At 33.2% G+C, this 21,929-nt stretch overlaps 1 protein-coding gene across 3 annotated transcripts in view; it reads left to right on the top strand.

Moving 5' to 3' along the window:
• Positions 1–21,929, top strand: part of LOC118188074 (inositol polyphosphate-4-phosphatase type I A) — a 210,204-nt gene that overhangs the window by 72,828 nt on the left and 115,447 nt on the right. For all 3 annotated transcript variants that reach the window (XM_085809794.1, XM_085809792.1, XM_085809793.1), the window contains exons 5-8: positions 11,288–11,375; positions 15,210–15,422; positions 16,265–16,309; positions 20,883–21,001. In XM_085809794.1, coding sequence (XP_085665920.1) covers positions 11,288–11,375; positions 15,210–15,422; positions 16,265–16,309; positions 20,883–21,001 — 465 coding nt within the window. The remainder of the gene's footprint in view (positions 1–11,287; positions 11,376–15,209; positions 15,423–16,264; positions 16,310–20,882; positions 21,002–21,929) is intronic.

Raw genomic sequence — 21,929 nt, 5'->3', positions numbered from 1 at the left:
CAGCAACATCTGCCCCTAACAACAAATTAATCTCTTGGGGGTTCTCCTGGAATAATCTGCAATTTCCATTTTCAAAAACATCACTGACGTAAATTCCTCTTCTTCTAAGTTCCCCAATCCAGTGTATATTTTTGATTTTAGGGACCGAAGAACATATTTTTCTTTCATCCAATACATTGATTTCGCAATTATACCGTTTATCTACGCTACCCAATTTTATTCTATAACGTTTATGTTTTTCCGAAACTTCTATGCCGCCGAAAAGTCCGTGGGTTACACTTTGTTCACCTAAGCTTCTTAATTGTAACCTTTCTGCTGCATACCTGCTTATGTATGAGTTTTGACTTCCGGTGTCAATTATCGCTCGAACAAATTGGTTATTCCCTCTTCCATATATGCGAACAATTAAAGTTTGCAAATATACTTCTGAACATCCTGCTTGATTTGAAAGTACTTTATTTTCTATCTGTTCGTCTTTTTTAATTTCCGAAACCTCGACAGAAGGATTTTGTTTATTACACATAATAGTTGCATGTTGTTTTTTACAAATAGAACAAGTTATTTTTGTTCTGCAGTTTTGAGCCAAATGGTGTAATTTTAGGCATTTATAGCAAGCACATTTTCTTTTTAAAATGTCCCTTTTTTCTTGTAATGATAAGCCGGAAACGAAAACTACAGTCATAAGTCTTGTGAAATTGATTACAGAAGACGCAGTTCATATTTTCCTCTCTGCATTCGGATTTTGTAAACAAATCTGTAGCGGTCGGTATCTTTGGTTTATTATGTCTATTTGAGAGACCATATGCGCTTTTCGTTGCAGGGGGGGAAGAAGACTGTCGCCGATCTGATACTTTTTGCTGTTGCGAAACCGTTGACCTTGTGCGTTCGCGGGATGAAAGTTCTGCGTGTAAAAATGACATTAAATCTTTTATGTTATAATCGGTGCCAACATTTTGTGTTCTATGAAATTCAAGCGTTAATTCTGAAGGCAATAACTTCAAAATCATCGGACACAGCAAAGCGCTGTAAGATTCCGATACAACATCTAACGCTTCGAGACATCTAATCTGCGTTTGTACTTTATCATACAAGTTACGAAATGTTTTTTATGTCATTCGCATTTTTTAATGATTCAATATTCAGCAAATTATTCATGTGCGCATTAATAAGAATGTCTCTCCTTCCAAACCGGTCGTGTAAGATTTGAATTGCTGAATCATAATGTTTTGGCGATAACGGAAGTCCTTGAACGCAGCTAGAAGCTGTTCCTCCTAAATATGCTTTCAGGTAATTAAATTTGTCTACTTTGTTCAATGATTCGTTATTATGTATTGAGGACTCAAAACTATTCCAAAAAGTAAGCCATTGACTACTGTTCCCATAAAATACGGGAATCGAAAGTTTTGGTAATTTAACATTAGGTGTATCTTTTATATTTTGCTGTGTGTTCGGTGCATTTAAGTCATGAATAAGTTCCTTAATCCGTTTCTTAAGCCTGAATTTCCATAACGTTATCTTCTCGCGATATTGTTCTGTAATTTCGAATTCATCTACACTCAGAATTGGTTCAACTTCCACATCGGCATTAGATAGCGTTTCGGTTTTAGCATTAAGCTGTTCTAACAATTCTTCGAGCTCATTAATACTACCTTCAGATTTATTTAATTCACTTTCGATTTTCTTAAATAGTTTTGTAACGGCAGTTCTTAAGATACTTCTTTTCTTTTTTAATTTTCACTTACACAAAAAATATACGTCTCATGAAAAACAAATATTTAACTCTTACTTAGAAAACAAAATTATTCTTTTGCTGAATACTTCAAGAACAAGTATTAAAATCTTCAATTTTAATATTCAGCTTTTGAATTCACTTTATTAGAACTTTTCAAAAAACCTGGCGTCCCTGTTCGGGCGCCATAAAAATGTTGCATCAGGTTCTTCTATTTACAATAAAATTAATGTAAAATTCCTTACCTGCTGCATCTTCAGTGTTCTCGACGCCAGGCTTCTAATAATCACGTTTTCCAGTAAGAGTTTCTATTACAATTAGCAGGCCATCTTGTCTTTTAATTATTTATTGAAATAAAAAGCTAATATACACTATTTACAAGGTAGGTGATAATTATTTTAAAACAGTACATTTTTAGTTCTGAGTCTTTACGCTCCTCAGAGCGGTTCCAATCTCGACTGCTTCTCGGAACTTAATTACAGCAAAAGTAAAGGAAGAGATGCCCGCCACCTAGTGGCAAGAATGTGACAAAGGCCTTGCTGCTTCCTATGATTTGTTCTTTGACGCCGTCATGTCGATGCGGCCTAGTTTTCACTGGCTCATCACTTTTTAAGTCGATTTCGTGCTGAATTATCTGGGTAAGCTCAGGCGTTTCAGAAAATAAATCCGACCAATGCCTCCAATTTTTTCCTGTCTTGTGACTGCACCATGGGTTAGGTTTAGCACTGGTGGTTCCACAGCTTGCACTGCCTTTGACTGCATGTGAACCTCCGACGTCTCCTCCTGAAATTTAATGTGAGCTCCATCTGACTTTGGGAAATCTGTACTCAGAATGACCGCAGCCTGCAAATTTCGCACAACAAAAAAGATAGATTTTTAAACCACATTCTTAACTTGTACATTAAATGTTGCTTTGCCTATACATGTACAGTGTTTGCCCTGAGCTGCAATAACTTTAGAATTTTAAACAATCTGTATATTTTAAAATTTTATTGAAAGAAATTTTCTGAGATGAAATTTGCCTGCGCCCCTGTGTCTAACAAGGTCTCTGTTGGCACACTTTTTTTTAACAGAATCAGTATAATAGGTAAGGCCAAATTTTTTATTGTCACTGTATTTAAAGGAACTTTTGAGGGATTTTTACACGAGCGGGGTGATTGCACTCTTCTTTCAACATCCCGGCTTGGTTTACTGCGGTTTTAACGCCCCTGTGTAGAATCTTGCGGCCTATTTTGGCGATCACCTTTCTTTTTTTCTTGAAATTTATTGCCGCCATTGAATCTTCTCGTTTGTTGTGAATTCGGCCTCGAAAGCTGTCCACGTAATCTTTGGCCGTAACCTCTTGTACGCCTAGTTTCTGCAACCCTCCTATTTTCAAATTTAACCGCCAGTTCAAACTGTTATTCCAAGGTGCTGGGGATTCTGAATTCTGTAAAATCTTGGATCTGCGGCAATAGCCGGGGCAAAATAATCGGATTTATTTCGGTATCGGGCCTTTTCCCGTACACCAAATTAGTGATTTGGACTTCCCTTAAAATAAATTATATTAGTTCCTCGACTTTAAACTATCGTTATCTTCTGCACTTTCGGGACCGGGTACAGCAAAAAGTGGTTGTCCAGGTTCCAAGAAGTTGGTGACCAACGTTCTTCCGTCGAATGTCGCCGCGGGTTTCATGGAGGCCTGCATTGTTTCAATGAGGAAGCCAAACTCTTCCGTTATGTGTTGAGGAGCCGATGGAGTTTACGATGTAGATGGGGCAAGCTCAAATGTTGAATTATTTTCTGCCATTGTTTCGGATTCGTTCGGGCGCCACTTGTGAGAGCTATTCCTCTTAGCTAACACAAAGTTAACGTGATCTTACTAGAAAATCTGGCGACTTCTCGCACAGGCGTACTAATATCAACACAGAAGAAGGGTAAAACAAACCCTTTAATATTCGTCAAATTCTTAACTAAATGCACCTACTTCATGCTTACAGTAACACCGTCTAATTGCGGTGCGAACTTAAAAACAATTAAACAGTGACGTCAAAAGTGAGTAGTCGCGCTGGACTAACAATTTAGTTTAAGGCTAACTAGGCTGACTCAACAACCTACCCGGCGATAGACTTAGTAAATGACCACAAGGCATATCAGCAACTCAGAGTAACAACAGCACGGACAAAATAGTAATATGCGCTGTGAATAAACTACTAGTTTCGTCTGTTTTTGTACTCACTTAACTTTAAATTTGCGTCCAGGCGAGGAAATGCAAGGGGAAGTTGAGGAATTCAGAAAAGGTAACAAAAATTTGAATAATTGGTTAATTGAACTAAAGGAAATCCTACAATGTAATCGTCTTTTATATGTTTCTTTAAAATGTTATGAATGCATGAACTTTTCTTTGAATTAAAAAAAAATTATAGTGTGAGATACACTACTTCAGCAAAATGTAATGTAACAAAATAGTAAATCTCCCAGATTTTATTTAACATGAATTTTTAGAGCCACATGCAGAAGCTCTCAAATATATTATTTAACACAGATACTTCCCTACTTCTGATTCAGTTGTTCGGAAGTTATTTACTATAAATCTATCTAAAGGGATCCAACCAGTGATTAATTTTTTATGTGGAAAATCACAGAAAACAAAGAAAAACCTGTTCTTTTGAATGAATCTTGGGCCTTTTATTAAATTTATCTACTTGTTTTTGAAATTTAGAAATAAATTACGTGAAAATATTTATGAGCGCAATTTATAGAAATGAAATAAAAAGTTTGTTTTGCATAGAAAACTTAAATTTCTGCCTTAGAATAATTTCAGTATAATTTTTTATTATTAAAAAGAACTTTGAACCTTTGATAAAATTTACACCCTCAGTCAAGTCAGTTCTCTAAATGTTCATGAAAATTATACTGACTAAGCTAAAATGTTTTTAAGTAAAGAATTTAGAAGTAATTAAGACTTTCTTCTTATATGCTTGTATGGTGTAACGGTAAGCACATAGAGGCGATTATTGGAGGGTCTTTTGTTCAGTTCCAGACAAGTGTCCTGTGAATTTTTGTAGATTAAACATAAAATTTGTTAAAATTTTTGTGGTTGCTCGGTTCAAGAATCTTTCTTTCTTTCTTTTCTTTTTCTTTTTGTTCTTTAATACCAAAAATTTTTTATGCACAGAGCATAGTTCTTTCAAATCTATCTATTTTTCTTAAATTAAATAATTTTCTTTTTCTTTCTTTCTTTTTTAAATAAAGATATTAGAAACAGAATCATGCTTACACATTTTAATCTAAGGCAAATCTGAAAATTACATCATATAAATGCTTTGGTTTATCATTTATCATTTTCCATTAATCGTTTATTTTCTCCTAATCTCATTTCTTGTCTTGGGAGAGTGTCATGTTTGACCCATTTTTGACACGTCTTTGATTAGACATATATACAGGGTGATTCTAAATTGTTTTTACAAATTAAGAGGGGTGATAGTACTCATCCAGATGAGCAATAATTACCATAGTACATAGGGTTGCATTCCACTCTGAGAGGCAAAAAAGAGGAATGTTAAAATTCCAACCCGAACTTATAACAGTATTTTGAGAGCGAATGAACGAGACCAAAAAGTTGCATAATCAGTTTAGTGAAAAACTCAAAAATAGTGCACAAAATGGAAAAAACCGAAAACTTGGCTTTTGAGTGTTAATTCGAGCTCAGACTTTGATGGCAAACACTCAAATGCACATTATTGGTTGGCAAGGTCTCAACCTTGCAAACAATTGTAACAAGTTAATTATCTAAATTATTAAACTATTATAATTATCTATTAGGGGATGCTACTTTGATATCAAGTATCAAGGTAGCAGTTTTTTCTCCCCTTCGCCATCTTTCATCCTGTCCTCCTGGGCTTACTGTGCTGTGCTCGCCTTTCTATGGGATATGAAGTTCTGGCAGCCGGAACACAGCATGAACTTTTCATGCTAATCTCGGCGTACAGCATAAGTTGGAGTTAGTTGAGAATAATCAGTCCCTGATTAAATAATTAACTTGTTGCAATCCTTTGCGAGGCTGAGACTTTGCCAACCAAAGATGAGCATTTGAGTGTTTGCCATCAAAGTCTGAGCTCGAATTAACACTGGAATGCAAAGTTTTCGGTTTTATCCGTTTTGTGCACTCTCTGGGAGTTTTTCACTAAATTGATTGTGCAAATTTTAGTCTTGTTCATTTGCTCTCCCAACACTGTTGTAAGCTCAGACTGGAATTCTAGTATTCCTCTTTTCTGCCTCTCAGAGTGGAATGCAACCCTATGTTCTATGGTAATTATTGCTCATCTGGATGAGTCCTATCACCGCTCTTAATTTGAAAAAACAATTTAAAATCACCCTGTATATAAAATATGTCAAATACAAACGTATATGAAAAAAATCTTCTTAAGACATAATATTCATGAAAAATTTCAAAAAAGTCTTCACCATTTATGAGAAACTTCTAGGTAAAGTTCTTGTTGGCTAAAGAATGTGTGGAAAACTTCTAAATCTGTTAAAATCTTGGATAAATATAAAATCACTTAATTTTGAAAAGCATTTTATTGTGTCATTTAATTTTTTCATGAAAACAAGTACATGTATTATTAATGTTGAAAGGCCGACTAATCTAGCTGTCAACTAACTGGAATATTCTAATATATTCTGGGCTCAAGTGCCCAGAATATATTAGAATTTTGGAAAAATTTCCTCCTGCCAAAATTTATTAAATGAAAGATTTGTAACACCATCATAGAGCTCCTAATAGTACTAACATGTACACATTGTTTCCAAACAATGGCATTTAGTACCAGTAATGAATAAGCATGACATCACAATGCAAAATTATTTTCTTCTTTTAACTCAATTAATTCAGTTTAATTTTTGTAAATATTTTTATTAAAAATAAAAACTGATAAAGTAGGTAGTTTATAAGGATAAAAACTGCATATATTTTATATTGACTTTTATTTAAAATGGATGAAAAGTTTTAAATACAGTTTTTAGCATTTCAATAGCCAGCTGCTGTTAATGAAAAAAATGTCACATTAGAATGTGTTATTTTAGATGATTTTTAAGCATTTAATTCTGAATGTAAATAATAAATAAAACTTAATATCCATGCTCACTTCCTCCATGGTTATTTTTTAATTAAAGTGATCAGAAACAATCCTTTTTCAGTAAAACAAAACTAAAACTGTGCAAGATATTTTGCAATAGGAAAAATCAAAATTCAATTTGGAAAAATTCACTTCATCGCATTTTCATCGACAAACCATGTGTATAAGAAATTTGAATTCCATAGTTTATCAGGAAAAAGATTAAAAATTGATGACAAAATTCCATTTAATGTGAAACACCATGAGTGAACTAAATAAAATCTTATAAAAAGATAGTTTTAAAGAAGACGTAATTTTCATAATTTGCATTTTAAGTAGAACAAAATTATCTTTTTCATTTTTATTAAATTTATAATTTTTGTGGTGTTTGAGATATATAATAATATAAATTGCATATATTTCAATAGTATTCTTTAAATGTAATGGAATTTCGGTTTTCGATTTTTTGTGTGAAACAAAGGATACGTAATTGCGAACATTTACAACTATTAATTTAGAAATCAAACAACAAAAATCAGCATTAAATTTGCAAATTTTCACAGGACTAGTTTCGATGGTTTTACCAAACCATCATCCTCAGCTGCCAAAGCGCAAATGAACAAGATAAGAATGCCTTGACAGGAGTTAAGCTACTGGCGCCATCTATTGATGAATTGAGATTTAAAACATAATTTCCTTAAAGGCTGAAGGCAAAGATGGATTGGAATTAGTGTCGTTAACTAGGACACAAAGAATTTTTTTAATGCGAAACGCTTCTAGAAAGTCTAATTGACCAATGGAAGATGTTTTTTGAATAATTTTGGCTGCAGAAAAATTGAAAGTGTGATTTTCAGACCAACAACTTATTCGGACTTAACTCCTGTCCAGCCATTCTTATCTTATCTAATCACTATATCTTATCTCATTCATATGGGTTTTGGCAGCTGAAGATGATGGTTCCGTATGAAGAAGAATTGTATATGTGCGCCGCCTATAGCATTACACGGATTGTCCCCAGCTGAAAACCCCCATATTAGGCAAGGGGTGGGTCTTCCAATCTAAAGTCCCTTAAGACTTGAAAAGTCAATATGCTGCTCTCTGGGGCTCCACTTCGAAGTGCAGATTTCAAAAGTTTTGTCTCTCAATGGCCAAGGCTACCTCCTGGATGCGTGGGGTCACCACTCCTGATTCTCAGGTATCACCGCAACCAGGCACTATGAGCTTGGAGATCTGACTGGTTGTCAAAGATGCTGCCTGCCAGTACTACACGGGCTGCAGTTCGCAGCAGGGCATTACCTAGCAAACTCGGTGCCATCCTAAACCGAGCTACAGAACCAACTGCTCCGTGATTTATGCCGATCCACCCAGGCAGGCCAATGAAGTTTTGTCTCAAGGTATCTAATTCTGGGCAAGTGGAACTTCCAAATTCAATGATTATGTGCTTACATGGCCGAGACTGCCTAAGTACAGATCCTAGCCAGTACTTCACAGAGTTCTCTGTGCCGACCTCCAGAGGTTATATGATGGTTCGGTAAAAACATCGAAACTAGTCCTGTGGAAAAAAAAAAAAAATGCAAATATAACGCTGATTTTTGTTGTTTGACTTCTAAATTAATAATTTTTCGCGTGTTCTTTTATCATAATTTACGACTATGTTTAGAGTTTTATTTCATGGATGATTTTGTAACTAATTTGCCCATGTGAAAAGTTTAAAATATCGTTCGTGGACTGATGCCCTCCCTCTTAATTGTTTATTCCATTTCTAAAATATAATTTTTAATTCTTCAAAAAAATATCCTGTATTCTGCCAAATCATGAAAAAAATTGCTAAATTAATGGCTATGAAAGAATTTTTTTTAATAAAAAACATGTTTTTTTGTATCCAAGGGCAGAGCTAGCACAGGGGAGGAAATCATGTAACAGCTAATTATCTGTAATAGCTTATATTATCCTACCATTTTAGTGAGAAAAAGTCTGCAATACCATATCACTATCAGAATGGGCATGTCACTGAAAGACCAAACATAACGTATGGAGTTCTGTGCTACCTGTGTCGTTAACACTGTTTTGCTAATAGAAAGCAGATAAAATTTTTGGTCACTGAAGAAGTTCCATGAGCTTAGTAACCGAGCTAATAGAAGCGGAATTTCATCTCAAATACTATTTGTGTGTTTTGAAGCTAGCGTGCCTCTTAAAACAAGAAACCAGAAGCGTTTAGACCAGATTTTATAAAAAAAAAAAATTTTACCCTTGTTCCTGGTTTGCATTTTGATAAAGCCCTCAGCCTCATTTGAAAATATAAATTCATACATGTTTATTTAATTAACATGTAATTTCATTAATTAATTACAGTATAAAATACAATTTAATTCACATCCTTCTTTTCTTTGTCTAAAAATTAGCAATGCAATTTACAAGTAATAGAACATTTTAATCTCTTTCTAATTAAAAAAAAATACATTGTTCATGCAGTCATCAATAGTAGTCAAATATTTCAGGTTGCACTTAGATGTCACAGTTATCAAGCCGAAAACATCCGAAATTATATTTGCTGATTAGCACTTTCCGACACACTACCTTTTAAAGTTGGAATTTCGATAAAAATAAAGGTAGGCAGTTTAATTAGGCGTAGAGGAGTACACAAGGGAAATTTTGTAAAGATAGCATTTATAGTTTTAATTCTGTGGGTATGCCTGAAGTGGGCATACTGATTGAATAGAGCTTTGAAAAGAGTGCTGAAATGAGCATTGCTGGGAAGTGCGTAAAAGAGTAAGAGATTTTGCTTACGATTAAAAAACACTAGATTCTGAATACCAAAGCAGATTTAGCATTACCCAGGGTGTACCACGTTGAGATCTGCTACTCTACGCTCCCCTAGAAAGCTCATTTTTGGTTATGTGATGATTACATACTTATGAATGAAAAAAAAGTAACTTGGGTATATGATATTTACATTTACTATACTTTCATGTTACTTTAGTCTATTTTTTTCACCGCGGTACTTTTTGAAGAAAGTGACACCACCTTAAAAGCACAACCCAATATTGCATGTTTTGCATATGTGCTGGGATCCGTATCAGATTCATTATCTGAAAGCAATTTGTGTAGCACTTTCAGTGCTTTAGAAATGGTCAGCACTCTCCCATCCGTTTGGAAAATAATTAAAAACCCCAAAAAAGAAAGAAATATTATATCTACAATCAGAAATTATAAACTATAAATAGAAATATAAATGTCTACAACTCAAAACTATTAAACATAGCGCTAAGAAAACTTCTTTGAAACAAAGCAAAAGGGAAAAAGAGAGCTGCTCTAGTGAAAAACCAAACAGCTGATAAAATTATCCCTGACCTTCAGAAAATCACCACAACAATTTCTTAGTTGATAACCAAACCCCTCCCCCCCAAAAAAAAAGAAAGATGAAAACAGGAAGTGAAGCACAGATGTGGACCCACCTTTCTATATTAATGAGCTGACCAATGAGCTGTAGAGAAACAAAGATACAGCTGCCTCTCAGTGACCTAGACTCGCAGTGAGCCCAGTCTGGGAACACCTCAGTTCGCCGTTTGATTTTAGGCAAGATTTCAAGGTAAAAATTTAAAACTAATATAGAATAAGAAGATTTGCATACAGCCAGAAATTTCGTTTCAAACAATTCCTTTTATACCCTAAAAAAAATCTGGAAGATTTCTTTGAAAAATGAGGGTCTTAAAAAACTAAACATAGCTAAAATATATGTACTGTTTTGTGTTGAACTGCCATCTACTATAAATAAAGAATGTTCAGGGTAACATATAAGTAACCTTCAAATCCTTTTTCATTCAATTTTTCTGTGCATACAGAAGGAAATTTTTAGGTACCATTCCGTAAAGGGTTAATGCATATCCATGAAGACATCCTTTCCATTAGGCAGAGAACCCTCATGGGCTTTACCATGTTCAAATAACATAACCAGATGCCCAGTTCCATTATTTACAATATACTTTCTTTAGGTACCGTTATTTCACATGCCTTAGTTGACGCAATGCTTAATTTTCATTTGCTGGACATACAAATGATGGAATGATTAAAGCTGCAAAGTAACAGTAGTGAATGAGATTTTCAGTGTTTATCAAAAGTAACAGAAATACAGTCCTATTTCCCTTAGATGTTGTTCCTGAGGAAATAGCCTGATTACATTTACTTCCTGTGATAGAACCATTTGCTTCTCTTGAGCAGATTATTTTATCTGTGATTTTTCTGGTATGCTTTCATAATGTGAATTTATGTTTTTTCTAATGTAGAGATTTAACAATTTCTATTTTTGTCTTTAAACAATTGTGTATTTAAATTCGGTGATAGTAGTTTGTCATGTTTAAACTTAATCGAAAATAACATTTTTCAATTTTGTATGTTTTTTTTTTAAATCTGCAACTAAAAATATGTATTAATTATGTATTTTATTTCTTTCACTTGATGTTAGTATTCAGAACCTGCTGGTGTATTTGTTTTAGAAGAATGTCATGTAAGACTTGATGAGAATCCCGATATCCCATATGCTTTCAGTTTAAGTATGTATATTTTCTGTAAGTTATATTTTAAGTGAAATGTGAATTCAGAAATTAGTTTCATTAAACATTTAAAACATTCTTAAATTATTCATTCTAAAATATTCATGACTTGTTACATGTTCTGAAAAGTGCTCTTGGTCCTTAATCTCAATGGTTAAAAACTTTCGAGTCCCTTGGCCATGTTCGTCTTGTTCTTTGTAAAACAACTAATTTTGTAGATAGTTTCCCCAAACACAATCAAGCTTCTTTAAGTAGCACAATCAGTTTCTATTTAATCCAGCCTTAGTTGTAAAATTGTGAAAGCTGTTAGAAAAAGAGTGACCTTATTGGTTGCCATCTGTCAGAAAAGGTCATCGTGTTGGTTTGGATCAGCCACTGTAATTCTGTGTTTCATCTTAGAGACTTCAATAATATTAGGGAAGACATCATACTCAATTATTTCCCTCTTGTGTTCTGTATCCTCATGGAGTGATACACTCTCTTCATTTCAATAGTTTAGCTGAATTTTCACCGTTGTCATCTTCTAACAATGCTTTCTTTTAATCTAAAATGTTTTCAGGCTTCTCTGTTGCCTCTGCATCTGTATCAGGGATTATCTTCAACTTTAAAGTAAGATTTCTTTTTTAGAAAATATGGAAAAAGTATGTGTGCAAACTTTATCAATTTTAGTAAAGCTAAAAAACACAAAAGGTAGAAATAAATAGTAACTATATTACCATATAACTGCATTTTTCTCTCTCTATTAGTTTTTATGTTTAGATTATTTATTATGTTAATTATTTTTAATTTTTCTAAATTTATCTTTTCCAAATAATGGAATGCGATATTTTTATTAGTATGGTCTATAAAATTTAAATGAACCCAATTTTAAAATGTAATATTTAAAAATTTATTATTTTCCTTTCAATTATTATCGAAAAGTGCTATGAAAGAGGAATGACTGCCATCCTATGTGACAGCAGATATATTAAAAAAATTAAGTTCTCAATACTTTAATAAATATAAACTGAGACTGTTTTATCATCATTCCTCGTGGAGTGACTTCAGTGGAGAACCATTTACCCAAGAAGTTAAACTCAGTGAGCTTTTAGCTGCTTCTTCTGACTATCACTTCTTTTCTTGTCCTTTGTATGCTTCACTAAAATATGTTTGTTTCATGTTTATTGATCATGTTATAAAATCAGTGTCTCAAGGTTCTTTGGCGTGTCCAAAGAACTTGAATTTTTCTGGTGAGTTCAAAGAACGTAGAAGGTTTGCTGATGATGAACTCTAAGATAGTTTAATTAATCATCTGCACAAGGAATGCAACTAAAGTCCAAGAAACTGAAATTCAAGAACACACCGGTCTCCAAAGTATTTGCTGTGTGCTGTAAACCACACAGCAGGTAGATAAGTATCTGTAATGGCTAGAACCCAATCTCAAGAAATAATCATTAATCTACTCTCTTGGTAAGAAAACACACTGCCTTTCATTCACTTTTCTATACAAATGTTCTGGAACACCTGATTGCAGGTTCTACTAGAGCACTCTTGTGAGTATTGCCTTTTTCTGTCATATTTTCTCGTAAGCCCTAGCTTCGCACCCTTTTGTTTCAGCTGGCCTGTATAGTGGTGCCATCTGATAGCAGAATTGACATAACTTGATTAGTCCTCGATGCATTCACAAATATTATTTTTTTAATTAATTATCATTTTTTAATTTAAATAATTTCTTGGCCTTAAAACATGAAAATATAAGTATGATTAGCAAAGTTTAATTTGTCATTTTTTTAAATAATTTTTAGTATAAAAAAATGTATAGTCGCCCAGTCAGTATAGTTATTAGGGGAGCCTGACTGTGATATCAAAGGGCCTGAGTTCGAATCCTGGAGAAGGCATGGGTGTAAAATTGTCTGTCTTTTCACAGGAGGTAACGGTGGCCGCCTATTAGGTACCTATATAAGGTACCCTAGCATCCCGCTTCCCTAGCATCCCTTCGTGGTGTAGTTGTTCTGCACGCTGGGCCAGTATTCAGGAGGTCTGTGGTCCGATTCCCGGCAAAGGCAATTGCTCATTTTTCATCTCTCCGGCTTTTCAATAAACCTAAAGGCCCATTCCCACTGGGGTTTATCTGAGCTAATGAACACAACTAACGTAGTTGACCCATCCCCAAAACCAGTTTTTCCCCCATAGAGCAGCAAGTTGAAAAATCTGAACTGCAGGCACAGCTGAGCTAGTCGACACAGGGAACTGACTTCGTTAGCTCAGATAAACCCCTGTGGGAACGACGCTTAATGTCTCTACAGTGCCGCCCGAACTAAAAGGGTTGTGGATGATGACTCTCCACGCCCAGGATTTGGCGATTGGGTCCCCTAAAAAAAACCAGTTGCCCTTGAAAAAGGGGGTATGTAAGGTATTTCTCCCGTCTTCCTAGCTTGCCTTCATGATGTAGTGGTCAGCACACTGAGCCGGTATTTCAGAGGTCTGTGGTTCGATTCTCGGTCAAGGCGTTGCTAATTTTTCAATTTCTCATGCTTTAAAAAAAAAAAAACTCCTAATGTCTCTACACCTCCACAATAAAATGGCCACCACTTGTGACCTTAGTAGTGGCCAATGCCGTTATAGGCAAGTGCCCAACATTGGGGGGAAAATAAAAATTTTTAAAAAATTATATATTTTTTCTTTTCACATGGGGCTTCTTAAGCTCAGGGGCTTGGGATGCAGCCCTGATCGCCTTGATAATAATTACAGTGCTGTACCTAATGTATACTGAATATTCTTAACTGCACTGATGTATGCAATATTTAAATGTGTGCAAAGGTAGATCCAAAGGGGCAGGCTTCTTGTTTTGTTTAAATTTTCAGATTCTTTACCTGTATCAATTTAGAAATCAAACAACAAAAATTAGTGCTTTCCAATGTAGAATGTTAGCTGAGAGAAATACTGTATATAAATCGCTTGCAAACTAATTGGGATGTAAAGTTGCTGCTGTAGACACTGGCAAAGTTGTGCTGTTTCATTAGCACTGCATTTCCTCCCAGCTGTGGATTTATGCTTTGCCATATTTAAATGTTTTGTCGCAAAGCACGTTTTTCCATGTAAACTAGTTTTTATAAATTTTGTGAAACAAGAAATTTGTTCTAAATTTTTAACTAAATTACTCTTTTTTTTTTTTTTTTTTTTTTCTGCGAAGGCCCCTAGCTTTGCCATAGCGACATAACACTGAAGGTGATTCCAGGGGGAAAATGAATTTCATTAGAATTCATTTGTTTCTCTCAACCATTCTTTTTTCCCCAGGAATTTGTGCTAATTTACTCAAGAATAATTTCTCCCTTTCAGAAAGGAGCATTTTATCTTTTACTAAAGAATATATCTTAACTGCACTCCAAAAATGCACTCCTGGATAACAGCAAGCAATGTAACATTTATTTATTTTTAATGGAAACATGAATAAAAACTAAGACAGGACCAGGAAATGGTACATATGGACAATGCTCAAAATAAATATCCTTTCTTCATGATTTCTTACAGAAGGCAAATATGGCATTTTGCCACAGCTTCCTTTCTTTACTTAAGTGTAAAATTACATTAAATTTTAATAATTTTCCAGGCAAATTTTTCTTTTCTTTCTTGACTGAAAATTTCTTATGTCTGAGTTTCTTTTAACTGGAATCAAAATCAGCTGTACTTAATATCTTTTTTTGTTTGATTGCTGTTTGTTGGTAATTTCATTTTGTAGTTTATTAAATACAGAACTTAATATGAATGTTTTTGTTTCTTATGTATAATAATTTTAGAATGTATGAATATAATTTTCAAGATAGAAAGAAAGTTTAATAGTAGAATTCATATTAGTTTTTCAGCATGATGAGGTAGGTCAACAACTGGGTGCAGCATCTGAAGGGGAGAGAGATTCATGGATTCAGTCTCTTCATATGGCAAGCTTTGAATACATGAGATCTCAGTTATCATCCTTAAAAGAAAAGCTGAAACAACTTAAAGGATTGGATGACAATGATATATCCCAAATTTCTTCTAAGCGACAAAGAAGTTTCACCTCTGATGCAAGTAAGCTGTATATATGTGTGTTTACCCATCATCAAAATTTTACTGTAGATCAGGGTTTCTTAAACTTTTTGTTTTGAGGACCCCGAAATATTTATGAAAATTTTGTGGGACCCCCATAAGCATTGCAAGTAAGCCGTATATATGTGTGTGTACCCATCATCAAAATTTTACTGTAGATCAGGGTTTCTTAAAGTTTTTGATGTGGGGACCCTCTGATATTTACGAAAATTTTGTGGGACCCCCATAAGCATTGTGCAAATCCAACACACACGTGAGTGAAATTATCAGTTTCTTCACCTATACTTTAAAATACTGTTGCAGTTTTAGGTCGTTGACTTTATTTTTTAAGTAAAATGAACGTTTCTATTATAAAAAAAAAATGTGATGAAACGTCTTTGCTTTTTCTTTGTCTATATCGCCTTATCTTTATCTATTATCAGATACATTATGTAAAAATATTTGATAATTATAAAATTATTATAAGTTAAAGAAATATCAAAATTACTAAAATTTTGGCGATCCCCTACTGCAAGTCCTGTAACCCCAAGTGGGGTCACGACTCATAGTTTAAGAAACTCTGCTGTGGTTGTAAAAATTTATGATCTATTTTTATTTGTTTTTACTGGTTTATCAGCACTTTGCCGGCGGTCTTTTATATTCTGCACCATGTTTTTACTTCATATGCTTAATTTCTGTTTGTGTTTTTGATATTATAAGTCTAAAATTAATAGCAGATTGTAGAATTGTATAAATTTATTCATTTTTAAATAAACAATGTCAGTAGTATGTACTTGTATTAAAGCAAGCAGTTTTTACATAACCACTACTGTTAATATATGTAGGTTACGATCCACAGCAATATGAGCCTTTTATGGAACTCAGTATATGTAAGTAAACTTTTTAATTTCATAGCTAACTTGCAATTGAAAAATATTTTATGCATGTGTGCCTATATCTCTAAAATATGTCTAAATGTTTATTTATGACAATCTTTTGATGCAATGAGCATTAGTTGATTTCTTATTGCTTAATGAAATGATTCTGGCCTGTATGAAAGCATCATTCATGTCCTTATGCCAATATTGATATGCAGAAATTTCGTGTCTGAATGGTGTTCTGTTTTCAGTGATCTCCAGATTAATGCTTACTGATTGAAAATATTTTAAAGAGAGCTTGGCAATTTTCCAAGCTCTCTTGGTTAGAATGGCTAGAACTGTATAAATAAATGCTCTCAATCTCAACTATTATACAGTACAAAGTCTGTAATCCGGATGTCCATAATCTGGAATGATCTATAATCCGGACCTCAAAGCTACAAACTTTATGCGCATGCGTATATGCGTTTACACATGCACATAATGCGTTTATGCATGCATGTTTAATGTGTGACGGACGGTATAAGCTAAGCTAAAATTATCTAATTATCTATTTCAGTTAATGTTGCAGATTGCGTTGTTCCTTAATCTTCAAATTGGATCCGGCTTATTATTTTTTGCAGACTGTCAGAGCAATTTTATTAAAAAAAAAAAAAAAAAAAATTAAAAAAAAAAGCTTGAACTTTCGGTTATGTCAAAAAGAATTTCCAATTCTGAAGCTGCCAAAGGATCTACAAAGCGGAAGCACGTTTTGATGTCTATCAAACAAAAAGTAGAATTGCTACAAAAAATTGATAAATGCATATCCGTCTCAAAATTATGCGAGGAGTATGACATTGGAAAGTCAATTGTATATGACATAAGCAAAAAGAAAAAGGAACTTTTTGAATATTTTGTGGATTCCGACACTCCACTTGCAATGACTAACGGAAAAAGGGTTCGTTATGCTCAAAGTTATGATTGAATGGGTCAGACAACGTCGCAGCGAGGGCGTGCCATTGATGGGTCCAATGCTAATTGCTCAAGCCAAAATATTTCATGAAGAAATGAACTTAAACAATGAGTGCACATATTCATTTGACAGGTTGGTTAACCAAATTTAACATAAGACAATTAAAAATTTCAGGTGAAAAAGCTTCAGCTGATAATGAAGCTGCTGAACAATTTGCAGATGAATTCATTGAATTCATTACTAATGAACAATTATCTCTAGAACAAATTTACAATGCAGATGAAAGTGGTCTTTTCTGGCAATATGTACTGTGAAATACCTTGGCAACCTCTACAGAAAAGGCTCCAATTGGTGTCAATGATTCCAAAGCGAGACTAATAATTTTAGCGTGCGCATATGCTGCAGGAAAGCACAAGTGCAAACTTTTCGTAATTAGGAAACATGCACGACCTCGAGCGTTTAAAGGAGTAATGGTTTTCCCTGTTATATATCGCGTAAATAAAAGAGCATGGATGACACAAGCGTTGATGAATGATTAGTTTGAAAATCATTTTATACCCGAGGCTCGGTGACATTTGAATTCGGTTTGTTTACCTGATGGCTCAAAAATAGTCCTGATTGTTGACAACTGTTCAGCACATACTTCACTTAAAGTTTTAGTGAAAGATAATGTACGTCTATCATTCAGCCTGTGGATATGAGAATAGTGTAGTATAAAGTAGCATTTTTAAAATCTATGTTAAATTTCTTGAACAATGGCAAGACTATTCAAGACTTTTTGAAATTTTTTAGCATAAAATCTACTGCATGGAGCTGCACAAGATCGTGGGAGGATGTGTCTCCAGATACGTTAAAAAATGCTTGGCATAATTTATGGCTAGCTACCATATTTCATGGTGAGGTTGATGAAAATGATAGCCATGAATCTGAAGGTTTTCAGACATCACAAACTAAAGGTGAAATTTCCAGTTATTGGATTTTGTAAAGAAATGTGGAGAAGCGGTAATAAATAAAGATGATATAACAGAAGTTTTTCATTGCGATGACAATGCCCTAATCATCAATCGATTAACTGAGAGTGAAATCTGTAGTATGGTTCTAAATCCAGAAAATATTCCTTCCAATAGTGAAGAGAGTGACAGAGAGGTTATTGAAAACAAAAAAATTTCGATTAACAAGTTAGTCTGTATTCTTGACACAGCAATTACAGAACTTGAACAACGGAACTTTGTAACTGAACAAGAAATTATATCTGTTTATAGAATTAAAGAGAAAGTATTAGCACAAAAAACGAAGCAACTTAAACAACTTACATTGAAAGAAATGTTTAATAAAGTAAACAAATAAATATTAAGCCTTTTTTTTGTAAATTTAATACCCTTTAGATCATAATTGCTCTTTATTTCATAAAATACAGTTTCATATTTTTAATTGTATAATTTCTGCATGCCATCTTACCAGATTTAAATTGATGATCTATAATCCGGGAATACCCCTAATCCGGAATCCCCGAAGTCCCTTCGATTTCGGATTAAGGACTTTGTACCGTATATCATTAGTGTTATTCAATCTGTATTAGATTTATCATCCTTTTTTACTCATATGATAGTATAAGTCATATTTAGTCTGTTTAATATATGTGGGATAATTCAGTGTTTTGTACTGACTGAATCTCATACATCATGTGACAAATATAACATGGGTCATATTTTACTCGGGAAAGGTCAGATACGATCTTGATTCCCCAGGCTATGAAAGCTTTCCATTATGAAATTTCTGTCTGTGGATTAGCAATTACCCTTTCAGTAGCTTACTTTTATAATCCCTTCCTTTAGTGGCATCTTTCAACAGTAGATGTGTTTCCTTTTCTAATAAAAACTAATTATATTCTGGAAGGCCATCTATGACTGGGATAACCTAAGAACCCCAAGCAGCCGTTTATATTCCACTTAGTTCTCAGCTTTCATGGATTGCCAAATGGACGAATGGTTTACTAAAAATGGGATTTGAAGAAAAAAGAATTACTTTGAGAAAGAATTGAAATGATTAAAAATGTTAGTGAATAGTGTGAGACATAAGATGAAGAAATAGATTTATTTAGTGAAGATGAAAGTAATTTAAAAAATTTTAGCAATCACAATAGTTTTGATGATTTTGTACCTTAACAAAATGAAACTTTAGAAAGGAACTAAATCAACCAAAAATGTGGCACTTGCATAGCAAGGAACAAAATGATTTGGAAATAAAGAACCTACTCCAAAAATAGGGTTTTGTGTGCACAACAGTCTCATCAAAATATCAGGTACCTGTTGCCTCAAAAGTAATGAAATCCCTTGATAGTTGGGAACTTTTTTTATGCTACTATATAATTGTAACATTATAAATAATACTCTGAACTATACGTTTTTATTGAGAGAATATCTGAAAATTATTGGTGAAGTTAGGAAGTTTGAAATGCTGATGAAATGGAAATTAAGAACACTTTTATATTTATTTGATCTTGCACAATTCCTCTTGTATTAATGCAAAAGATTTCTAGGTTGTTGATAACATTGGAACTGAATGATCGTGAAACCCAGTGTTGTATAAACAATCAAGTTTCTTCTTGAGATGCTTACATTTCAATTGTGCAAATAACTGTGAACTCTTTTTGGTTTTATTTAAAATTTCCCTTACTTAACACTGTTTTTGAATAAAAATACATTTTGCATTAATATATTTCTACAACAACACTGCATTTTTTATCATTCATATCATGACAAAATCTCATGCTATTTTTTAATTATTTTCTCATTGACTGTTGATATTGTATTTTGTTACTGCATGTAATATGCTTACTCATTTTCATTTTTTATGCAACTAAAAAACTTCAGTTTATAAAAGAAGTGAATTAATTCCCTGTAATTTGGTCTTTTGTAAATACAATAAAATTAGTTATAGTCATTTTGGAATATTTCAGTAATTTTGTTTCAAAATGTGCCATAAATATTAAAGGTGTTGAAGCTTACAATTTTTGCATTTTAATATATTGATGAGTAATGTAAAATAGTAAAATGATGCAAGTAATTACTAATTAATTGTGTGATTAAATTTATAAAAATTATCATCTGTATTTTTATACTTGATTAGTGTGATTTTACATGTTCTGATTAAAGAGATTTTTAAAAAAATTTAAGCGCATTGCAAGAAACATAGTTTTTCATTTCAATGTCTTTGTGGAATTGCAAAAGCTCAGATTTTTGTTTGATTACATACAAACTAATGTTTCTTTTTTAAGCCAGTAGTTTTTAATAATAAGAATCTTTAAACATTATTCTCTTGAAAAGCACTAATTCTGAATCCCTGCTTTTAAGTATATTTAATTCATTCGGTGTGTAAGTTGAATGCAACCATATGAATTAAATTAATCTTAAGGTGTTGATACAGCTATTTTTGTGTATTATAATAGCAATAACCAGAATCACAAATAGAACACAAATAACTAGAAACTAATATGTGTTCATAAAAAGAAGAAAGTCACATGAATGAAATAAAAGGTTTTGTTCTGTAAAGTATATTTTTTTTATTTTATAAGTCTCTTCTATTAGTTTAAATACTTTTTATGTGTTAAATATTAAAAATATTTTGAAATAGGTTGTGACAACCTTATGTGTGATGGTGATGGTCAACCACCTAATCCTTTAGTTATTGTGGCTGTGAATACCCATCCATCTGTAAAATGGCAGAAGTTTGCACAGACTGAAATTGTAGAGGTCAGTAATTTGATCATCACCTGTTTTTCAGATTATAAGGTAGCCAGTGCTATTCTGTATTCATGAATTATTTTATTTGTAATTCAGAAGAAAGGCCCACCAATAGCTGAGGGAGTAACAGCACCAAACATTGGTGGTTCAATCCTGGTGAATTGGCTGGTTGCATGTTTTTTTTGGGGGGGTGGAGGGGTTTCCCTTATGTCACATGAATACAATCAGTTTCCCTTAGTTATTTACAAGAGCATCCCTTTCCTTTAGGCAGATTGTCTTTGTATGCTTTCTCCTAATTAAATAAACATTCAGATTAAATGCTAAATTGTTTTATATTTTATTGTGATAATCATTTTGAATGTTTTGTGTATTATTATTAACAACATAAACAGTTTCTTCTTCATTCAGAAACTTCTTCAACTGTTTTCCTTTGGAGAAATGCTTTAGTGTTTATTAATTTATTTATCAGACAGTTCAAGGACTTTCTCAACTTCTAGACATGATGATCACTTTTCCTTGTGTGTCGTAAACAAACTCTATACTCAATGCAGTAGTGTGTTATTGCTGTTGCTTTGATTGAGTAGATTTGCCACTTCCTTTTCCTCTCTGCTTTCTCAGGATCCATAAATTTGGCTACTTTTGTGGTTGCATCCCAATAATATTTCTGGACCACACTTTGTTTATCAAAGTAATTAATTTAGTAGTTTTTAATATATAACAGTTCTATAAAATTACGTCCACCGTGAGTTTTAATAAGTATTAAAATTTAACTTTTGTTTGGTGTTTTTCCAAATTAATAGTTATTCATAGTTTTAAGAGACAAATGGCATAGTCAGTTTTCTCAAGATTGTGTTATTAAGTGAAACCTCTGCTTCTTAAAATTGCTGTTTAGACTACGACTGGTGAAGCAACGAAAAGAAGAGCTTGTTTAACATTT

The sequence above is a fragment of the Stegodyphus dumicola genome, chromosome X2 (genome assembly GCF_044657685.1).
Source record: "Stegodyphus dumicola isolate Sdum_Otavi_A_Nest chromosome X2, ASM4465768v1".
NCBI lineage: Eukaryota > Metazoa > Arthropoda > Arachnida > Araneae > Eresidae > Stegodyphus > Stegodyphus dumicola.
This window is presented reverse-complemented; position numbering and strand designations above follow the sequence as displayed.